This window comes from Pan paniscus, chromosome 14 (assembly GCF_029289425.2).
Source record: "Pan paniscus chromosome 14, NHGRI_mPanPan1-v2.0_pri, whole genome shotgun sequence".
NCBI lineage: Eukaryota > Metazoa > Chordata > Mammalia > Primates > Hominidae > Pan > Pan paniscus.
Window position 1 is genome coordinate 27,721,323 of NC_073263.2, and position 19,550 is coordinate 27,740,872.

General features: G+C 43.5%; 1 protein-coding gene across 7 annotated transcripts in view; it reads left to right on the forward strand.

The window, feature by feature from the left end:
- Positions 1–2,313: 2,313 nt before the first annotated feature.
- Positions 2,314–19,550, forward strand: part of PAN3 (poly(A) specific ribonuclease subunit PAN3) — a 162,755-nt gene continuing 145,518 nt past the window's right edge. For 2 of the 7 annotated variants that reach the window (XM_034936498.3, XM_034936499.3), the window contains exon 1: positions 2,336–7,060. In XM_034936498.3, coding sequence (XP_034792389.3) covers positions 6,631–7,060 — 430 coding nt within the window. In that variant the 5' untranslated portion in view covers positions 2,336–6,630. Of the gene's footprint in view, positions 7,061–19,550 lie in introns of all 7 variants that reach the window. The other 5 variants (XM_034936502.3, XM_034936497.3, XM_063595692.1 and 2 more) reach the window with 5 other exon arrangements.

The window sequence follows — 19,550 nt, forward strand, 5'->3', positions numbered from 1 at the left end:
TTTAGTTGAGATGGTGGTCTCGCTGTGTTGGCCAGGCTGGTCTTGAACTCCTGACCTCAGGTGATCCACCCACCTTGGCCTCCCAAAGTGCTAGGATTATAGGCGTGAGCCACCATGTCCGGCCTATTTTTTCCTTTTTTTGTAAAGATGGGGTCACACTTTGCTGTCCAGGCTGATCTGAAACTCCTGGCTTCAAGTGATCCTCCCATCTCAGCCTCCCAAAGTTCTGGGATGATAGGCGTGAGCTACCACTCCTGGCCTCATCTTCCATTTTAAAGGATATTTTCATTAGACATTGAATGCTAGACTGGCAGTTAGTTATTTTCTATAAGTGTACTGAAGATACTAATGATGTGTATCTTTCTTTCTTTTTACCATTCTTAGACTTGTCAAGAGTGTATCTATTTTTATTGTTATTTAAAAATAACGAAAGTTTGGTTTAAGATTTTTAATGTTTTCCATTTTATTAATTTCAGCCTTTGCTTTATGACACATTCCCTTTTCCTCCTTGCTCTTGATTCATTTTTGTCCTTGTGTTAAAGTCTGTTATTATTCTTTTTAAATAATAAAAATAGTTAAGACTGTAGTCTGGCTATTTAAGTGCCTGTAGTCCCAGCTACTTGGGAGGCTGAAGCAGGAGGATCCTTTAAGCCCAGGAGTTTGAGGCCAGCATGGACAACATAGTAAGACCCTGTCTCTTAAATAAATAGAAATATAAATGAAAAATAAGGCCGGCTGTGATGGCTCACACTCGTAATCCCAGCTTTTGGGAGGCTGAGGTGGGAGGATTGCTTGAGCTCAGGAGTTCAAGACCAGCCTGGGCAACACAGTGAGACCCTGTCTCTTCAAAAAATAAAAAATTTGCCAGGACTGGCGGCACATGCCTGTAGTCCCAGCTACTTTGAGGTGGGAGGATCACTTGAGCCTGAGAGGTTGAGGCTGCAGTGAGCCATGATCATGCGACTGCAGTCCAGCCTAGATGACAGACCATGACTCTGTCTCAAAATAAAATAAAATAAAATAAAAAACCTTGTGAATAAATTTTAGCACTTATATTATTGCTCTATAATAGGTCATGTGAAAGGGTTAACAGACAGTAAAAGACAAAGTTTTTTTTTTTTTTTTTTCGGGAGCTTCATTTTATTAATAGTATATCTTATTAAGATTCTTGCTTTTTACAGAAAAGTAGTAAAGATTAAGAAAAAAAATTCTGGCCAGGCACGGTGGCTCATGCCTGTAATCCCAGCACTTTGGGAGGCCAAGGCGGGTGGATCACTTGAGGTCAGGAGTTCGAGACCAGCCTGGCCAACATGGAGAAACCCCGTCTCTACTAAAAATACAAAATTAGCTGGGAGTGGTGGCGCATGCCTGTAATCCCAGCTACTCAGGAGGCTGAGGCAGGAGAATGGCGTGAACCCGGGAGGTGGAGCTTGCAGTGAGCCGGGATTGCGCCACTGCGCTCTAGCCTGGGCGACAGAGTGAGACTCCGTCTCAAAAAAAAGAAAAAAAAAATTCTTGCTTTAATACATATATTTTTCAGCAAGTCTCCTGATTTAAAGTTTTTCATCCAAGTATAAATTAGAAAATCTAAACTGAAATAAACATAGTCTTTGAAATAGTAAAATCAATTATTAATAGAGAATTATCCGATTTAAGATTATAATGGTCATATTTCACATACAAATATTAGTTTCTGGAGTAGGAGGTGCTTAACCAACAGAAGTGGTAATAGTGAGCTTTGCTAAGTTAAAGGTACTTCTATACGGCTGGTGGTAGTTGTATGGGATGATACCAATGATATACTAGATTGTCAGGGCCATTTCCAAGATATAATTAATTTCAAAATCATATTTGCCTTTAATGTATTTCACAAGAATATAATAAATATGAGCATCTTGAAATCCTTTGAAAACTTGTATAGAAAGGTAACAAATTGCTTTTACTGCCATAAACACTAAAAAAACCTATGTAGTATATACCAGTACATAAGTATGATGATAATGATGAAAGACTATGTCTTCTATAAAGGGTTATAGATACATTAAAAAATCTTTTTTTTGAGACGTAGTCTTGCTCTGTCACCCAGGCTGGAGTGCAGTAGCACGATCTTGGCTCACTGCAACCTCTGCCTCCCAGGTTCAAGTGATTCTCGTGCCTCAGCCTCCCGAGTAGCTGGGATTATAGGCACTTGCACCAACACGTCTGGCTAACTTTTGTATTTTTAGTAGAGATGGGGTTTCACCATGTTGGCCTGGCTGTTCTGGAACCCTGGCCTCAAGTGATTCGCCTGCCTTGGACTCCCAAAATGCTGGGATTACAGGCGTGGGTCACTGCGCCTGGCCAAAAAATCTGTCATGTATCAGTTATTTATCACTGCCACAAATAGGAAGGTTTTTGCTTCTAGTGCACCCAAAATTTGTCAACAAGATTAAATTAAGCAGTTGCTAGTAACTTTGTATAAAATTATAGAGCTTAGTGCATAAGGAACATACTTTACAAATATGTAAGAAATGTATTTATACATATGCAGCAAATTTCATTTCTAGGACTCAAAAACAGTCAACTCTCATTTATCCACATGCAGTTTCCACTCTATCTTAAGGGATAATTTTTATTTTTTTTAGACAGGGTCACCTTTTTTTCACCAGGTGACACCAGGGTTGCTGTCACCTAGGCTGTCACTGCAGCCTCGACCTCCTGGCCCAAGCAATCCTCCCACCTAAGCCTAAGTAGCTGTGACCACAGAATGCCACCATGCCCAGCTAATTTTTTTTGTAGAGACAGTGTTTCCCTATGTTGCCTAGGCTGGTCTCAGAACTTCTGAGCCAAGTGATTCTCCTGCCTTGGCCTCCTAAAGTGTTAGGATTATAAGTGTGAGCCACATGCTTGTCCTTAAGGGAGAATTTTTAAGACTCAGGCTGCTATCACTAATATAATAATTAACCATTCAGAAAATGTGAAGTTTTCCTCTCAATCTTTATTATTATTAATTTTGAGACGGAGTCTCGCTCTGTTGCCCAGGCTGGAATGCAATGGCGCAATCTCGGCTCACTGTAACCTCCGCCTCCCAGGTTCAAGCAATTCTCCTGCCTCAGCCTCCCGAGAAGCTGGGATTACAGGTGCCTGCCACCATGCCTAGCTAATTTTCTGTATTTTTGGTAGAGACGGGGTTTCACCATGTTGGTCAGGCTGGTCTCAAACTCCTTACCTCAAGTGATCCACCCACTTCCGCCTCCCAAAGTGCTAGGATTACAGGTGTGAGCCAATGCGCTTGGCCTCAATTATTAGCATTTAATAGAAATTAACATTACCCTTTAGCAATGTAGTCTCTGTTGCTGGGGAAATGCTGTTGGAGGTCAAATATACATTTTATGAATAATTTATGGATTATTTGCAGTTTTGGATGTAATCTTCATTAACATGAAAATAACTTAGAGTTGACTACATATTTATTTTTAGTAAAGGAATACTCAACAATGAACCCTGCTTAAAAAGACAACCCTACTATAGGAATAAGTAGTTGTCTCCTAAAAACGTGTGGAGATATGAAATGTGTGGCAAATAAGTTTATTTTTTATTTATTGACCGAGAGGGTCTCACTGCTGTGCAGGTTGGCATGAAATGGCACCTTCAAAGCTCACTGCATCCTGGAACTCCTGAGCCCAAATGATCCTCTGCCTCAGCCTCCCCAGTAGCTAGGACTATAGGCAAGTGCCTCTACACCTGGCTAATTTTTAAATTGTTTTGTACAGACAGGGTCTTGCTAGTTTTCCCAAGAGGGTCTTGAACTCCCGGACTCAAGTGATCCTCTTGCCTTGGCTTCCTTCCAAAGCAGTGAGGTTAGAGGTGTGAGCCACTGTGCCCTGCCATGTTGACTTTTAAAAACCCTGTAATAACTTCCAATTATCCTCAAGAAAAGTTCAATTCTTTTTTTTTTTTTTTTTTGAGATGGAGCCTTGCTCTGTCGCCCAGGCTAGAGGGCAGTGGTGAGATCTCACTGCAACCTCTGCCTTCCGGGTTCAAGCAATTCTTCTGTCTCAGCCTCCCGAGTAGGTGAGATTACAGGCGCCTGCCACCACACCCAGCTAATTTTTGTATTTTTAGCAGAGACGGGGGTTTCACCATGTTGGCCAGGCTGGTCTTGAACTCCTGACCTCGTGATCTGCTCGCCTCAGCCTCCCAAAGTGCTGGGATTACAGGCGTGAGCCACTGCGCCTGGCCAAAAGTTCAATTCTTTAACATGGCCCTACAAGGACTTTTGTGGACTCTGCTCCATTTTCCACTATCACTGTATTCTAACAATAAAAGCTGTTTGCCTAGAATGCTCTTTGATTATACACTGACTACCACTAGCAGCAATACTACTTTTTTTTCGAGATGGAGTCTCGCTCTGTCGCCCAGACTGGCGTGCAATGGCGAGATCTCGGCTCACTGCAACCTGTGCTTCCCAGGTTCAAGTGATTCTTATGTCTCAGCCTCCCCAGTAGCTGGGATCACAGGCGCTCGCCACCACGCCCAGTAATTTTTTTGTATTTTTGTAGAGACGGTGTTTCACCAGGTTGGCCAGACTGGTCTCGAACTCCTAATCTCAGGTGATCCACCCGCCTTGGCCTCCCAAAGTGCTGGGATTACAGGCGTGAGCCACTGCGCCTGGCCAATACTATTAATAATAGTTACAACCTACCGAATTCTTACTAGGCATGGGACAGTTTATATACATTATTAGTTATACTTTATGAAGTAGGTACTATTCTTAATCCAGGTGTGGGACAAGGCACAGAGAAATGAAGCAATTAACTGAGAGGAACACAGCTATTAAAGTGTAGGCACTTTAATCTGTTTCAATCCAGATCTGTCTGAATTCAATGATGTTCCCAAACTTGGAACGTGAAAGTATCAACTTTCTCCAAGAAGTCTAACATGTTTAATATCCTCTAATAGCAAATGTGATAAGGTTAGCACTTAAGACACTGGTTTACAACGGACCTGTGTACTTGATGCCTCCCCAACCGGAAGATAAGCCATCTGAACTCACTTAAGGCGGCATGTTCACTTTTGCTTCCCCAGCTCCACAGTTAAGTGTACCACAGTTTCTGGTACACGTAATGCGTGTTAATAAAGATTTGTTGAATAATCAAATAAGCGAAACTGCTTTTAAACAGAAAGCCATAATACAATGTTATTACCTTCGAATTTGGCTAGAGAACATCACCAAGCTTATCAGTTTGTGATCTAGACTCCACTTTTCCCCATTTTTTTCAGTGTGCTACTTTTGCTTATATCCATTCTTCTGTGACTTTGTTTGCCACAATTCCTTAAATACTTCCACCCCTCCTTTTCATAACAGCGATCTGCCGTTTGTGAACCTCTTTTACAGAGAAAAACTAGAATGTTACTTTTCCTTTCATAGCAATTCCTTAAAATTTCTGAAAGCCTTTAAAAGGGTATTAGCGCAAACATCAGAGATCGCTGAGGTTAAAACTATCTTTTAAAAATGAATTTCACCGTCTCAAAAAAAATAAAAATGAATTTCAAATCAAGGCTAGGCTGATTGGAGAAAAGCAACCTAGTATATTTATAAAGGTCTTCCAGTGCTGTCTAAGCAGTGTTGTCCCAGGTGGCATCCTATTTTTCATAATTTACCGAAGGCCCTTGGTAATATAAATACAGAGAATAACAGGTGCTGCACTGAGCAGGGGGTCTGTCTAAATCAACCTTTTTGGCTCCATTTTTTGACAAAGGGCCAAGAGGTTAGCGTAATCGGTCCAGTAGTTCTCATTACCTTCGAGGGGAAGGGGAAAGAGGAGAGGGGCGAAGAAAGGAAACGGGGAGAGGAAGTGTGGCAAATAGAAGATATTCTTCAGGTAGAGCCAGGGCTCGGGCCGCGTCCCCAGGTGGCCCCTCCAAACGACCGTTTACGTTGTCAATTTTCTCTTTTCAATGAAAAAAAAAAAAGACATCTGGCTTTTTAAGTAAGAGAATATACAAATAAGGAAGGTATCAGGTCTCGTGAGAACTTCGGCGCCAGATCCGCGTCCGGAACGCCACCCAGAGCCGCCGGTCCAACCGCCGATAGCTCGCGGATGCCCCCGGGGGCCCGACGCCGGCCAGGCTTCCCCTAGCGCTCCTGCTACCCATAAGCCCTCGCGTCTCGGCGCGCACGCGCAGCGGCGACGGCCGTCTCAGGAAGAGGAAAATGGAATAAACAACTCGGAGGAACCAGAGCGCGAGAGAGCGAGTGGAGGCAGAATTTAAAAATAAACCGGCCCCTCCGCCTTCCCCACCCGCTTGCCGCTGCCGCTCCCTGTTCCCCTGCCCGCGCCCTCGAAGTCCCCGTCTGGGCCCGCGCGCCCACCCCGTCGTCCCGCGCGGCCCCTTTAAGAAAAGAGAACGAGAGAGTGAGTGAGAGAATCCCAACTCTCCCCCTACCCTCCCTCCTTCTACCCCCTCCTCCCTCCCCTCTCCCCTCCCCCTTCTCCCCGGGCGGCTCCGGCTCCCGCAGCGGGACAGACCCACCCGCCCAGGCTTTTATCCGGCACCGGCAGCGTCTTCCTTTCCTCCCCCGTCTATGGTGGCGGCGGCGGCGGCGGCTCCTCGGGCGGCGGCGGAAGACGAGGCTGCGGCGTTGCCATGAACAGTGGCGGCGGCCTCCCGCCCCCCTCGGCCGCCGCCTCCCCTTCCTCCTCCTCGCTGGCGGCGGCGGTGGCGGTGGTGGCCCCGCCGGGGGTCGGGGGTGTCCCCGGCGGGGCGGCGGTAGGAGTGAAGCTGAAGTACTGCCGCTACTACGCTAAGGATAAGACTTGCTTCTACGGGGAGGAGTGTCAGTTCCTGCATGAGGACCCTGCCGCCGGGGCTGCCCCGGGCCTCGGCCTCCATAGCAACAGCGTCCCCCTGGCTCTGGCTGGTGCACCCGTGGCCGGCTTTCCGCCGGGAGCCGTCGCGGGCGGGGGAGTTGGGCCGCCCCCCGGGCCCAAGAAGCCGGACCTGGGGGACCCGGGGACCGGAGCCGCAGCCGGCGGAGGAGGCAGCAGCGGGGGACTCGATGGACCGCGGCTGGCAAGTGAGTGTTTTGCGGGCGGGGCGGGCCGCGGCGGCGGAGGGCAGGCCTGGGCCGGATGAGGCCCTGCTGCCGACGGGAGCTGAGCACGGCCCGCGGGCTCCCCCCCTCACCTCCCAAAGCGGTCTGAGAGGCCTAGGCCGGGCCTGAGCCCTCCTTCCTTCTTCCTGCTTCCCCTCCCTACTGCCTTCGGCAAGTCGGAGAGCGCTGGGAGGTTGGGTTCCCGGGAACGTGGGTGGGAGGACTGGGGTGATGTGAGGTGGGGGCGGGGAGGAAGGGGGATGGGCTGTGGCGTGCGGAGTGTGAGAAAGGGGGTGTCGTTTCCGGGGGGTGTGGAAAGGGGCTGGGTTTGCAGGCACATGTGTTTTGCGTGTCCTTGTGGAGTGGCGTCTGCAGAGTGTTGAGGTTCCCTAGTGGGGAGGGGTGTGTTTGTGTGTGTGTGTGTGTGTGTGTGTGTGTGTGTGTGTGTGTGTAGGGGGCGGGAGGTGAGGGGCGGGCTTAAGGCTTCGTGGAGTAAGTTGAAAGAACGGAAAAAGTTTGTAGAAGGCTTGCGGGAGAAAGGTTTTGCAGGCAGGAAATGCTTTCTAAGGATTAGGAGGGAGCGGACTGTCGCGTTCAAAGTGTGCTCAGGTTTAATCGAGAGTTTAGAGTAGGGATTTCACAAAGACGCATTTCATCTGAGTTTCCCTGAAAGCTAGAATAAGTTTGCTGGTGTCAGCTGGGATCCTGTCTTCTATAGCTTTGTATCAAGCAAACTCTTAGCATTGTGTCTTGAATGCATGTCATGTGCAGCCTGCGTTTATGTGCGACTGAGCCCTTGGGTGGGGACATCTTAAGGCTGTTTATATTTCTTTTTCATGTGTTGTTGTTGTTGTTGTTTTGGAGAGAGTCTCGCCCTGTCGCTCAGGCTGGAGTGCAGTTGCGCAATCTCAGCTCACTGCAACCTCCGCCTCCCGAGTTCAAGCGATTCTGTTGCCTCTGCCTACGGAGTAGCTGGGACTACAGGCGCGCGCCACCACGGCCAGATAATTTTTTGTAGTTTTAGTTGAGATAGTAGTCTCGTTGTGTTGGCCAGGCTGGTCTCAAACTGCTGGCCTCAAGTGATCTGTCCTCCTCAGCCTCTCAGTGTGTTGTTATCTATTGACCTGAAGCTTGTTAGTTGTTAGTGGAGTTTACAATTGAATGTGAGCGTAATCTATTAGAGAATGTTGCCTTTACGAATAGAGCCGGTGCCAGATGTCCCTGTTTTGTTTCTTAGTATATTGAGCGTTTCTAAACCAAATAGGAGTCCTACTTTCTTGGGAATTCTGGAGAACTAGATCTTAAAATAATCTGATAGGCAGTTCAATTTGTACATGAGAACATTTTGTCTTTTTCTTAAACACTGTTAATGAACCTGATAGGAAGTTTTAGCATTTAATTGGTCTATGAGGATTATTTAATATCTTCCCCGGGGTTTTGCTTTCTTGCTTTTTCTTTCGAGACGGGATCTTCCTATGTTGCCCAAGCTGGTCTGTAACTCCTGGGCTCAAGCGATCTTCCTGCCTGGGCCTCCCAAAGTGCTGGGATTACAGGAGTGAGGCACCATGCTGGGCCAAGTGTTGTTCTGTTCTGTTCTTTTCTTTTCTCCTTTCTCTCTTCTTTCTTTTTCTTTTATAGTAGTGTTTCATTTGTTGTGATGGGCTTGACTTTAATGAAGATATATTTGCTAAGGCTGATAATGCTAAGAAAATTAATTTGTAAATTCAGATGTTTTGTAAAACAAATGGTTACTTATGGGTGGAATTTTATCACTTTCGAGCATCAACTTTGCATTTTCAGGTTAAAATTTTGCTGGATGTGTGAGTCGTGACTCAGTAGTAATGTTTGATTAGTAAACAATGACACTGAACAATAGTTTTCTTAACTGACAGAAAGAGACACTTTTTTTTTTTTTTTTGAGACGGAGGCTTGCTTGTCTCCCAGGCTGAAGTGCAGTGGTGCGATCTCGGCTCACAGCAACCTCCACCTCCCAGGTTCAAGCAATTCTCCTGCCTCAGCCTCCCAAGTAGCTGGGTTTTACAGGCATGCGCCACCACGACCGGCTTATTTTTGTATTTTTAGTAGAGACGGGGTTTCGCCATGTTGGCCAGGTGGGTCTCGAACTCCTGACCTCAGGTGATCCTCCCGCCTCGGTCTCCCAAAGTGCTGGGATTACAGGTGTGAGCCACTGTGCTGGCCAGAAAGAGGCACTTTTTAAAATGCTGGTGTTAGACTTCATAGGTGATCTTTCTAGGATTTTCTTTTTAAAAAAACTTTTAAAGTTTTATTTATCTATTAATCTTATTCCTGACAGACAGCTCTGACGATCATTCTAGGATTTTCTTTTTCTTTTTTTCTTTTTTTTTTTTTTGAGACGGAGTTTCGCTCTTGTTTACGAGGCTGGAGTGCAATCTAGTGATCTCGGCTCACCGCAACCTCTGCCTCCCGGGTTCAAGAGATTCTCCTGCCTCAGACTCCCTAGTAGCTGGGATTACAGGCATGCACCACCACGCTCAGCTAATATTGTAGTTTTAGTAGACACGGGGTTTCTCCATGTTGGTCAGGCTGGTCTCAAACTCCTGATCTCAGGTGATCCGCCTGCCTCGGCCTCCTAGGGATTACTGGCGGGAGCCACCGCACCTGGCCGAGGATTTTCTAATTAACACACAATAGGTAGTAGGGCTGAGACTTGAAAGAGGACAGGATGTAAGCAGATGAAGATGGGAGGGGAAGGTAAGTACCCTTAAGGTGGAGGAAAAAATATTAGCAGTGGCTCAAAGGTGGGACATCTTAGGAAAATAATTGAGATATAGGGACTCGAGAGGACAGGCAGTTAATGCTGAAAAGGTATTTTAAAATTAATACTTTGTCACTTGTTAGTAAAAGTTGTCTGATTAAATAGTTGATTTATGTATTTGGATTCTGTGGTGTTTGCTTTAGCTTGTCTGGCTGAAGCCTAAGGCTCCTCTTTTCTGTGATAGGCTTCTTGGTATCTCTCAGTAATTCCTTATGGATGGAGATTTCTTCATAAGGAATCACAACCTAGGTATTACTGAGAGATACCAAGGAGTGGGAAATAATGTTGCTCAGCAATCAGGAAAAAAGGTTGTGTTGGTAATTGTATGGCTTTTTTGAGTTTTTACACTTACTGTTCATTTTTTAGACTGCTTTCTACCTTTTACTGTATTCTCATTCAGTGTGTTTTGAGACAGTATTGATCCGTTTATTTTATTTTGAAGAGATGATGTCTTGCTGTGTTGTCCAGGCTGGTTTCGAACTCCTGGGCTCTAGCAATCTCCTGCCTTGACTTCTCAAAGTACTGGGATTATAGGTGTGAGCTACCACATCTGGCCTTCATTTGTTAATTGTGTGTGTGAGGCAGTTAAAATAGATGGCAATTTTTTTTTTTTTTTTGAGACAGGGACCACAGGCACTGGCTACCGAGCACCTCTAATTATTTTGTATTTTTGGTAGAGATGAGGTTTCCCCATGTTGCCCAGGCCGGTCTCAAACTTCTGGGCTCAAAGCGATCTGCCTACCCTGTGAGCCACCATATATACCATAATTTAGTGTTTTTAATATCTATGTTTGTGGGTTTTGATTGAATTGACAACAAAAGAAACAAAAGATTTAATATAGAAGTACAAATTTCTGGTTTCCCTTTAAGGATGTCTCTTACCTGTGTTGGAATTAGAGCTGTTGATAGAGCATAGTTCTCTCCATTTTGACTCATTCCCTAACTGGATGACTTTTATATCTAGGCATTTGAGGTTTTGACTCTAACTTTAGCACTTCACATTTGCAGAATTGTTTTTGTTTTGTTGGTGTTTCAGATAGTGTTAAAACCTTGGAGGTGGGTGCATGAGAAAACTTTATTTTGCAACCATTGGAAAACTGAAGCACAAAGGCTTTTTCTTAATACACTTGGTTGCAATGATGTTTCAACCTTATAAGGAAACTGCAATTTGATTTTTTGTTTTTGTTTTTGTTTTTGTTTTTTTGAGGAGGGGGTTGGGAGTTCTTGCTATGTTGTCTAGGTTGGACTCCAACTCCTGGGCTCAAGTGATCCTAACACCTCAGCCTCCTGAGTAGCTGGGACTACAGGTATGCCGTACCATGCGTAGCTTACTTAACATTTCGTATTTCTGTTAGTCTTGGGATTTTTCTAAGGCTTAAGAGTGATTTGATTTGTATTCAACTGCATTATCGATTCTTGACATTTAATGATGTAATTCTAATATTTTCAACTGGCTAGATTTTCAAAATGGCTTTAATCTTCAAAGTGTACAATTTTTAACAAGTAAAATATTATGCCAATATTTGTATTTTATGTACATTATTTGAAACCCAGTAGTTTTAATTTACCAAAATACACTTTTCAATTCTCCTAATGTAGTTACTAGTGAATAAGACATGTTTCAGATAGAATCCTGGCTCTTTGACTAGCTTTGTGACTGAACGAATTTTTAACCTTTAAGCCTCAGTTTTTCTCATCTGGAAAATGGAGATGTTATGAAAATTGCATGGCATTGCCTGCACATATTGAGGTTTCAGTCTTAGTTATTGCTATTATTAAATATTAATAATCTATAGTTAACCTCTGTATTTCCTTCTTCAAATTTTTGAGGGCATACATTGAAGACTAGTAAAATAGCTACAGATTATTGAATTGTGATTGTCCAAATGGAGGAAAGCAGTGCCATGGATAACTTGAAGTATGTAATGTGTAGCGTGTGGCAAAGCTGTTTTTGTTTAAGCCAAGACTAGCCTTTTCATCCCACAAACCTATACTAAGTGACAGAGAAGTGAGTACTGGCGATTTGCTGTTAGGATAGCTGGCATAAGTTTAAACATTTTTATTGGAATAATATACTTAGTATATCACAAAGGCTTTATAATACTGTTCATTTCACTCATTTAATATCCTGCTTCCAAGGTGGTAAGCTCTGATTTAGGTGATAGGAACAACAACAGCAACAAAAAAACATAATTCAGCCCTAATGGAGTTTACATTCTAGTGGGGCTATAAACATCTATAAGGTAATACTTGGTTTCGATAAGTTTTTTTTTTTTTTTTTTTTTTTTTTTTTTTTTTGATATGGAGTCTCGCTCTGTCTCCCAGGCTGGAGTGCAGTGGTGCAGTCTCGGCTCACTGCGAGCTCCGCCTCCCGGGTTCACGCCATTCCTGCCTCAGCCTCCTGAGTAGCTGGGACTACAGGCGCCCGCCACCACGCCCGGATAATTTTTTTGTATTTTTAGTAGAGACGGGGTTTCACCGTGTTAGCCAGGATGGTCTCGATCTCCTGACCTAATGATCCACCTGCCTCGGCCTCCCAAAGTGCTGGGATTACAGGCGTGAGCCACTGGGCCCGGCCGGTTTCGATAAGTTTTATGAGGAAAACTCGAGGGATAACATAACTCCAGGTAAGATTCAGTTAACGAATAAAGCACTTTTTCCTGTAAAAGTGCATTTGATGAGATCGGGCGTGTTCAGAGTGGTATGATCATAGACTGAAAGTGCATTTGAAATGACCCTTTAAGAAGATAAATGATTATCAAAAGCAAACCAAAACATCATCCTTTTTTTTTTTTTTTTTTCCTCAGAGCCTCACTCTGTAGCCCAGGATGGAGTGCACTGGTGCCATCTTGGCTCACTGCAACCTCTGCTGCCCAGGTTCAAGCGGTTCTCCTGCCTCAGCCTCCCAAGTAGCTGGGATTACAGGAGCCTGCCACCGCGACTGGCTAATTCTCGTATTTTTAGTAGAGATGGGGTTTCACCATCTTGGCCAGGCTGGTCTTGAACTCCTGACCTCGTGATCCACCTGCCTCAGCCTCCGAAAGCGCTGGGACTACAGGCGTGAGCCACCGCGCCTGGCCCAATATCATCCTTTTATATGCCATTTTGAGGAATTTTTCCCCCAATTTTAAATGAACTTTTTATTTTGAGATAATTATAGAATCACCCGAAATTGTAAGATACAATACGGATATCTCATGTACTCTTCTTTTATAAAGGATAGTAACATCTTTTGTAGCTGTAGTACAGTATCATGGCCAGTATTGATTGCTGTAGTCTACTTGTTCACATTTCCACGGTCTTATTTGCACTTGCGTGTGTGTGTGTGTGTACATATTACAGATCGTGCCTAACTTAATGGTTTGGCTTTCAATTTTTTGACTTTTTTTTGACAATTTTTTGAGACAGAGTCTCACTCTATCACCCAGGCTGGAGTGCAGTGGTGTGATCTCTGCTCACTGCAACCTCTGCCTCCTGGGTTCAAGCGATTCTCATGCCATAGACTCGTGAGTAGCTGGACTTACAGGCGCATGCCACCATGCCTGGCTAATTTCTTTGCCTTTTTAGTAGAGACAGGGTTTCACCATGTTGGCCAGGCGGGTCTCAAACTCTTGACCTCAAGCAATCTGCTCACCTTGACCTCCCAAAGTGCTAGGATTATAGGCGTGACCCACTGTGCCTAGCCTAATTTGTGTTTAACTTTTAATTTTTTTTTAAGGAGACGAGCTGGCCTTGAACTTCTGGCCTCAAGCAATACTCCTGCCTTGGTCTCTGAAGTAGCTGGGATGACAGGTGGAAGCCACCGTGCCAAGCTAATTTTTTTTTTTTTTTTGAGACAGTTTCCCTCTGTCACCCAGGCTGGAGTGCAGTGGCGCAATTTTGGCACACTGCAGCCTCCACCTCCCAGGTTCAAGTGATTCTCAATTCTCATGTCTCGGCCTCCTGAGTAGCTAGGATTACAGGCTTGCGCCACCACGCCCAGCTAATTTTTATATTTTTAGTAGAGATGAGGGTTTCACCATGTTGGCCAGGCTGGTCTCGAACCCCTAACTTCAAGGCTGCCTCAGCCTCCCAAAGTGCTGGAATTGCAGGTGTGAGTCACCATGCTTGGCCCTCAGTTTTTACATGATGAAAGGTACACTTTTTTGGTAAAAATTTACATTGGAATAGAAGTGTATAAAGTCAAAATAAATCAGTCTCCTCATCTTATTGTCCAGGGTTAATCATTATTAATAGTCTGTGTGTTTAGATCTTTTCTACACATTGTATGGTATAGACATATATCTAGTATATATATTAAAATATATGTATACCATATATACCTAAATATACTATATATATTTTTTCCTCTCTCTCTGTCTCTGTCTCTGTCTCTGTCTCTCTCTCTGTCTCTCTGTCTCTCTCTCTCTCTCTCTCTCTCTCTCTCTCTCTCTCTCTCTCATATATTAGCTTGGGTTGCCAAAAGAAAATATAGGCTGGGTAGTTAACTTCCCCCTGCCCCTCCTCCCCGCATAGATCCAGGAACTTGAGTGGCTAGGTGGTTTAAACAACAGAAATGTATTTTCTCAGACTTTCAGAGGTTGGAAGTCCCAGATGAGGAGTTGGGTTCCTGGTGAGGGCTCTCTCCTGGCTATATTATCTAGGTATGTGAGCACCCAAACCTAGATGGTATAGCCTACTGCATGCTAGGTGATATGGTCTATAACCTGTTGCTTCTAGGCCACAAATTTGTACAGCCTGCTACTGTACTGAATACTTTAGGCAGTGGTATACAAAGGTAAGTATTTGTGTATTAAAACATTTAAACAGGCCAGGCGCGGTGGCTCACACCTGTAATCCTGATACTTTGGGAAGCCAAGGCAGGCGGATCATGAGGTCAAGAGATACAGACCATCCTGGCCAACATGGAGAAAGCCTGTCTCTACTAAAAATACAAAAACTTAGCTGGGCGTGGTGGAGCACACCTGTAGTCCCAGTTACTCGGGAGGCTGAGGCAGGAGAATTGCTTGAACCCGGGAGGCAGAGGTTGCAGGGTTGCAGCGACCTGAGATTGTGCCACTGCATTCCAGCCTGGTGACAAAGCAAGACTCCGTCTCAAAAAAAAAAAAGGAAAAGAAAAAAATAGAAAAGGTACAGTAAAAATACAGTGTTACAGTTTTATGTGATCACCGTCATACATTTGGTTTGTTATCGACCAAAACATTGTTACCAACAAATCAATATATGTTTGTGTCTCATTTCAGTACTTAGTAATTAGTACTGGACCGAAATTTTAATTTTATTGCAGTTTCTTACAAAATAAAACTAGCCTTTGGCTAGTCATTCGGTCTGTGTGAAAATACATTTCTTTGCAGATGGTCCCCACATTTTGAATTTACAATTCATTTATCAGAATGTAGCCCCATCCATAAGTCAAGGAATATCTAGATTTACGATGATTTGACTTCCAGTTTTTGACTTTAGGATGAGTTTATTCAGGCATTAAACACATTTTTGACATAACAGTACTGACTTAAAATAGTTACATCCCAATAAAACCCTTGTTAAGTAGAAACTATTGTTAAGTCGAAAATGCGTTTAATTCACCTAACCCATCAAACATCATAGCTTAGCCTAGCCTACCTTAAATAGGCCCAGAATGCTTACATTAGCTACAGTTGGGCAAAATTACCTGACAGCACAGTATACTGTATCAGTTGTTTACCCTCCTAATTGAGTGGTTCACTGGGAGCTGTAGCCTAATCACTAACCTGGGAAAAGATTAAACCTCAAAATCTGAAATATGGTTTCTACTGAACTCATATCATTTTTCACATCATCATAAAGTCAAACCATCATAGTTGGGAATTGTCTAAGTAAGGGTATGCAGATCTCACTAATCCTGGCTGAGTCAGTTGGCATGTAGGTAATAGCCCTCTTCCCTGAAAAAAGCTTTGTCTTTTCTGATACCTCTTTTGGCATTCTCTCTCTTGCTTTTTCTGTAAAAAATAAAGATACTGTTCCTATTTTTCTAAAGCTAGTTTGATTTTTTTTTCTTTTCTTTTTGAGACAAAGTCTTGCTCTGTTTCCCATGGTGGAGTGCAGTGGTGTGATCACAGCTCTTTGCAGTCTCGACTTGCTGGGCTCAAGCGATTCTTCTGCCTCAGCCTCCCAAGTAGCTGAGACTACAGGCATAAGCCACCATGTCCAGCTCCTTTTTAAATTTTTTGTGGAGATGGGGTCTCCCTGTGTTTCCCAGGCTGTTCTCTAACTCCTGGGCTCAAGTGATCCTCCTGTCTCGGCTTCCGAGAATGTTGGAATTAAAGACCACCACACCCTGCCTAAAGCTAGTTTTAAATTATAGCGTGTGTGTGTGTATATATATATTTTTTAGAGATGGGGTCTTGCTCGTTTGCCCAGGCTGGAGTACTGTGGTACAATCATAGCTCGCTGCAGCGTTGAACTCCTGGGCTCTAGCAAATCTCTCTCCTCAGTCCACTGAGTAGCTGGGACTACAGGCATGTACCACCATGCCTGGTTATATATTTTTAATATTTAAAAAAATGCCAGTGTCAGAAAAATAAGAACAATATCTTGTTTTTGGAATTAGAAATGTAATACATGCACAGGTTAAAAATTTAAATAGCGCAAAAGAGTACATAGTGAAAAATAGCCTCCTTCCCTTCCTAGTTACCTGATCCCTGTCTCCCAAAGACACTCTTTCTAGCTTATTTGGGGTAGCCACTGACAAATATTCTTTGCCTATACAATAGTATGTTCATATGTTATATTTCTCTGTGTCTAACACATTAACACACATATATACACATATGCATGAGTGCACACATGGAAGCCTAATGTACTCTGAATTTTCTTACCTAATGGCTTATCTTGTAGTTTGTTACACATTCACACATAGAAATCTACTTTATTCTTTCTCGTGGCTGTGTAAATATTCCATTATATGTTTATATTATTCGATTCTTTATAATGGATATTTTAGTGGTTTATAGTCTTGCTATTACAAATGTTGGCACAAAGTTATGTTTTAATGTACTATGTATATTTATTTACATATATATTTACACAATTATGTGATATATACTTAAGGAGCATATAGAGTCTTCAGTAATCTGGTTCACAGTTGATACATTAAAAAAAAACACTGTGTGGGGTGTGGCGACTCATACCTGTAATCCTAGTACTTTGGAAGGCCGAGACAGGAAGATTGCTTGAGCTCAGAAGTTTGAGCCCAGCCTGGGCAATGTAGTGAGACTCTGTTTCTACTAAAAATAAAAAAAATTAGCTAGGCTTGGTGGTGCACCTGTAGTCCCAGCTACTCAGGAGGCTGATGTGAGAGGATTGCTTGAACCCAGGAGACCTAGGAGGTAGAGGATGCAGTGAGCCGTGATCACGCCACTGCCCTCCAGCAAGACCCTGTCTCCAAAAAAAAAGAAAAAAGAAACTCACTGTATTTATATACCATTGGTTGAAAATAAGATACTTGAAATATTCATTCATATCTGCCCCAGTAAAATTTTTCTCCCCAATGGCTCACATATCTAGAAATAGTTACATAAATCGTGTCTTTGGTAACTTAATAAGTTCATATTTGTAAGTAGCCTAGTAGTCGCTAGAAAGTTTCATTTGGGTATGTAATAAAATTATATTGTTATTGATTATTTACTAGTCGATCTACATTCATGTTTTGTTTGTTTTGCTTTGTTTTTAGAGGTCTTGCTCTGTCACCCAGGCTATAGTGCAGTGGCACACTTGTAGCTCACAGCATGCACCCTTGAACTCCTGGGCTCAAGTTACCCTCTTGCCTCAGCCTCCTTAGTAGTTAGGTCTACAGGGACAGGCAACCACACCTGACTAATTTTTTAAATTTTTTGTAGAGACAGGGTCTTGCTGTGTTGCCCAGGATGGTCTTGAACTCCTGGCCTCAAGTGAACCTCTCACCTTAGTCGGCCAAAGTGTTGTGCTGGGATTACAGGCATAAGCCACCATGCCAAGCCTACATTCTTTATATAGATATCTTACACTGCTTTTAGAGATATCAAATACAGCAGTTATATAGTTGGAAAAAGCTGGAAAGGACTTTATATATCTTTATTTTAACTTTCTTATTTTGCTCCTCTAAGTTTACTCTGCTGTAATACTGATGTTCCTGAATTTGATGGTATACTTGATTGAGAGATGAGATCACGGTGAAGAAGGACAAAATGGAATGAGGCCTTTTAAATTCCATAAGTCAGTTTTTATGGTTCATAGATGCTGTGACAATATGTCAGCTATCTCTGAAGCCTCCTTGATACATGATGGGACAGGGAATCTTCTGCCTACTCCCAAAACTTTGGAAAATTAGTAAGGCAGCATTTAAAGAAAATTTTTAGCGAGGTCCTCAGATATGATATATATTATAAAAAGATTTAATGTGGGCCGGGCACTGTGGCTCTTGCCTGTAATCCCAGCACTTTGGGAGACCGAGGCGGGCAGATCATGAGGTCAGGAGATCGAGACCATCCTGGCTAACATGGTGAAACCCCGTCTCTACTAAAAATACAAAAAATTAGCCAGGCGTGGTGGCGGGCGCGGTGATGGGCACCTGTAGTACCAGCTACTCGGGAGGCTGAGGCAGGAGAATGGCATGAACCCGGGAGGCAGAACTTGCAGTGAGCCGAGATCACGCCACTGCCCTCCAGCCTAGGCGACAGAGCGAGACTCCATCTCCAAAAAAAAAAAAAAAAAAAAGATTTAATGTATATATAGGTAATATCTTTGAAAAACTTAGATTATGACAAGCATTCAGCTTAGTGTAATTTGGGCTAATAATAAATGGAGATTAATTCATTTAATTGGTTAATAAACATTTATTGAGTGTTTACTCTGTTAGGTACTGTTTTAGGTTCTTAGGATATCTTAGTGAACCAAATAGATTAAAGAAAAATCCCTTCTTTTGTGGACCTTACCTCTTAATGGGTAAAGCAGACAGTATTTATAAATATAACCCCAGTAATTGTATAGTATGTTAAAAGATGGCAAGTCCTACTAAAAACAAAAAGGTAATAGAGTAAGAGGCAATGGGAGTGTAGGAATAGGGTTGTTATAGAATGAAATAGGGATATCAAGGTCAACCTCACTGGGGTTGAAATTTGCGTGTAGACTGGAGAATGATAGCCAAGCCAGTCATCAGGAGAAAGAGTATCTCAGGCAGAGGGATAGAAGGCTAATAGGTTGGTGTGGAGTGAGGAACAGGGAAGAATTAGGATTTTTGCTTTTATTTTGTGTCAAAAGGAGTGATAGAATCTAAGGTTTTAAAAGAGTTCTGTGGGCCGGGTGTTGTGGCTCATGCCTGTAATCCCAGCACTTTGGGAGGCCGAGGTGGGCAGATCACCAGGTCAGGAGATCAAGACCATCCTGGCTAACACGGTGAAACCCCGTCTCTACTAAAAATACAAAAAATTAGCCGGGCATGGTGGTGGGCACCTGTAGTCCCAGCTACTCGGCAGGCTGAGGCAGGAGAATCACATGAACCTGGGAGTCGGAGCTTGCAGTGAGCCAGGATTGTGCCACTGCACTCCAGCCTAGGTGACAGAGCCAGACTCCGTCTCAAAAAAAAAAAAGTTCTGTGGCAAGAGGGCAAGAGAGAATTTAGGAGATTATTTGCAGTAATCCAGCAAGAGATGATGAGAT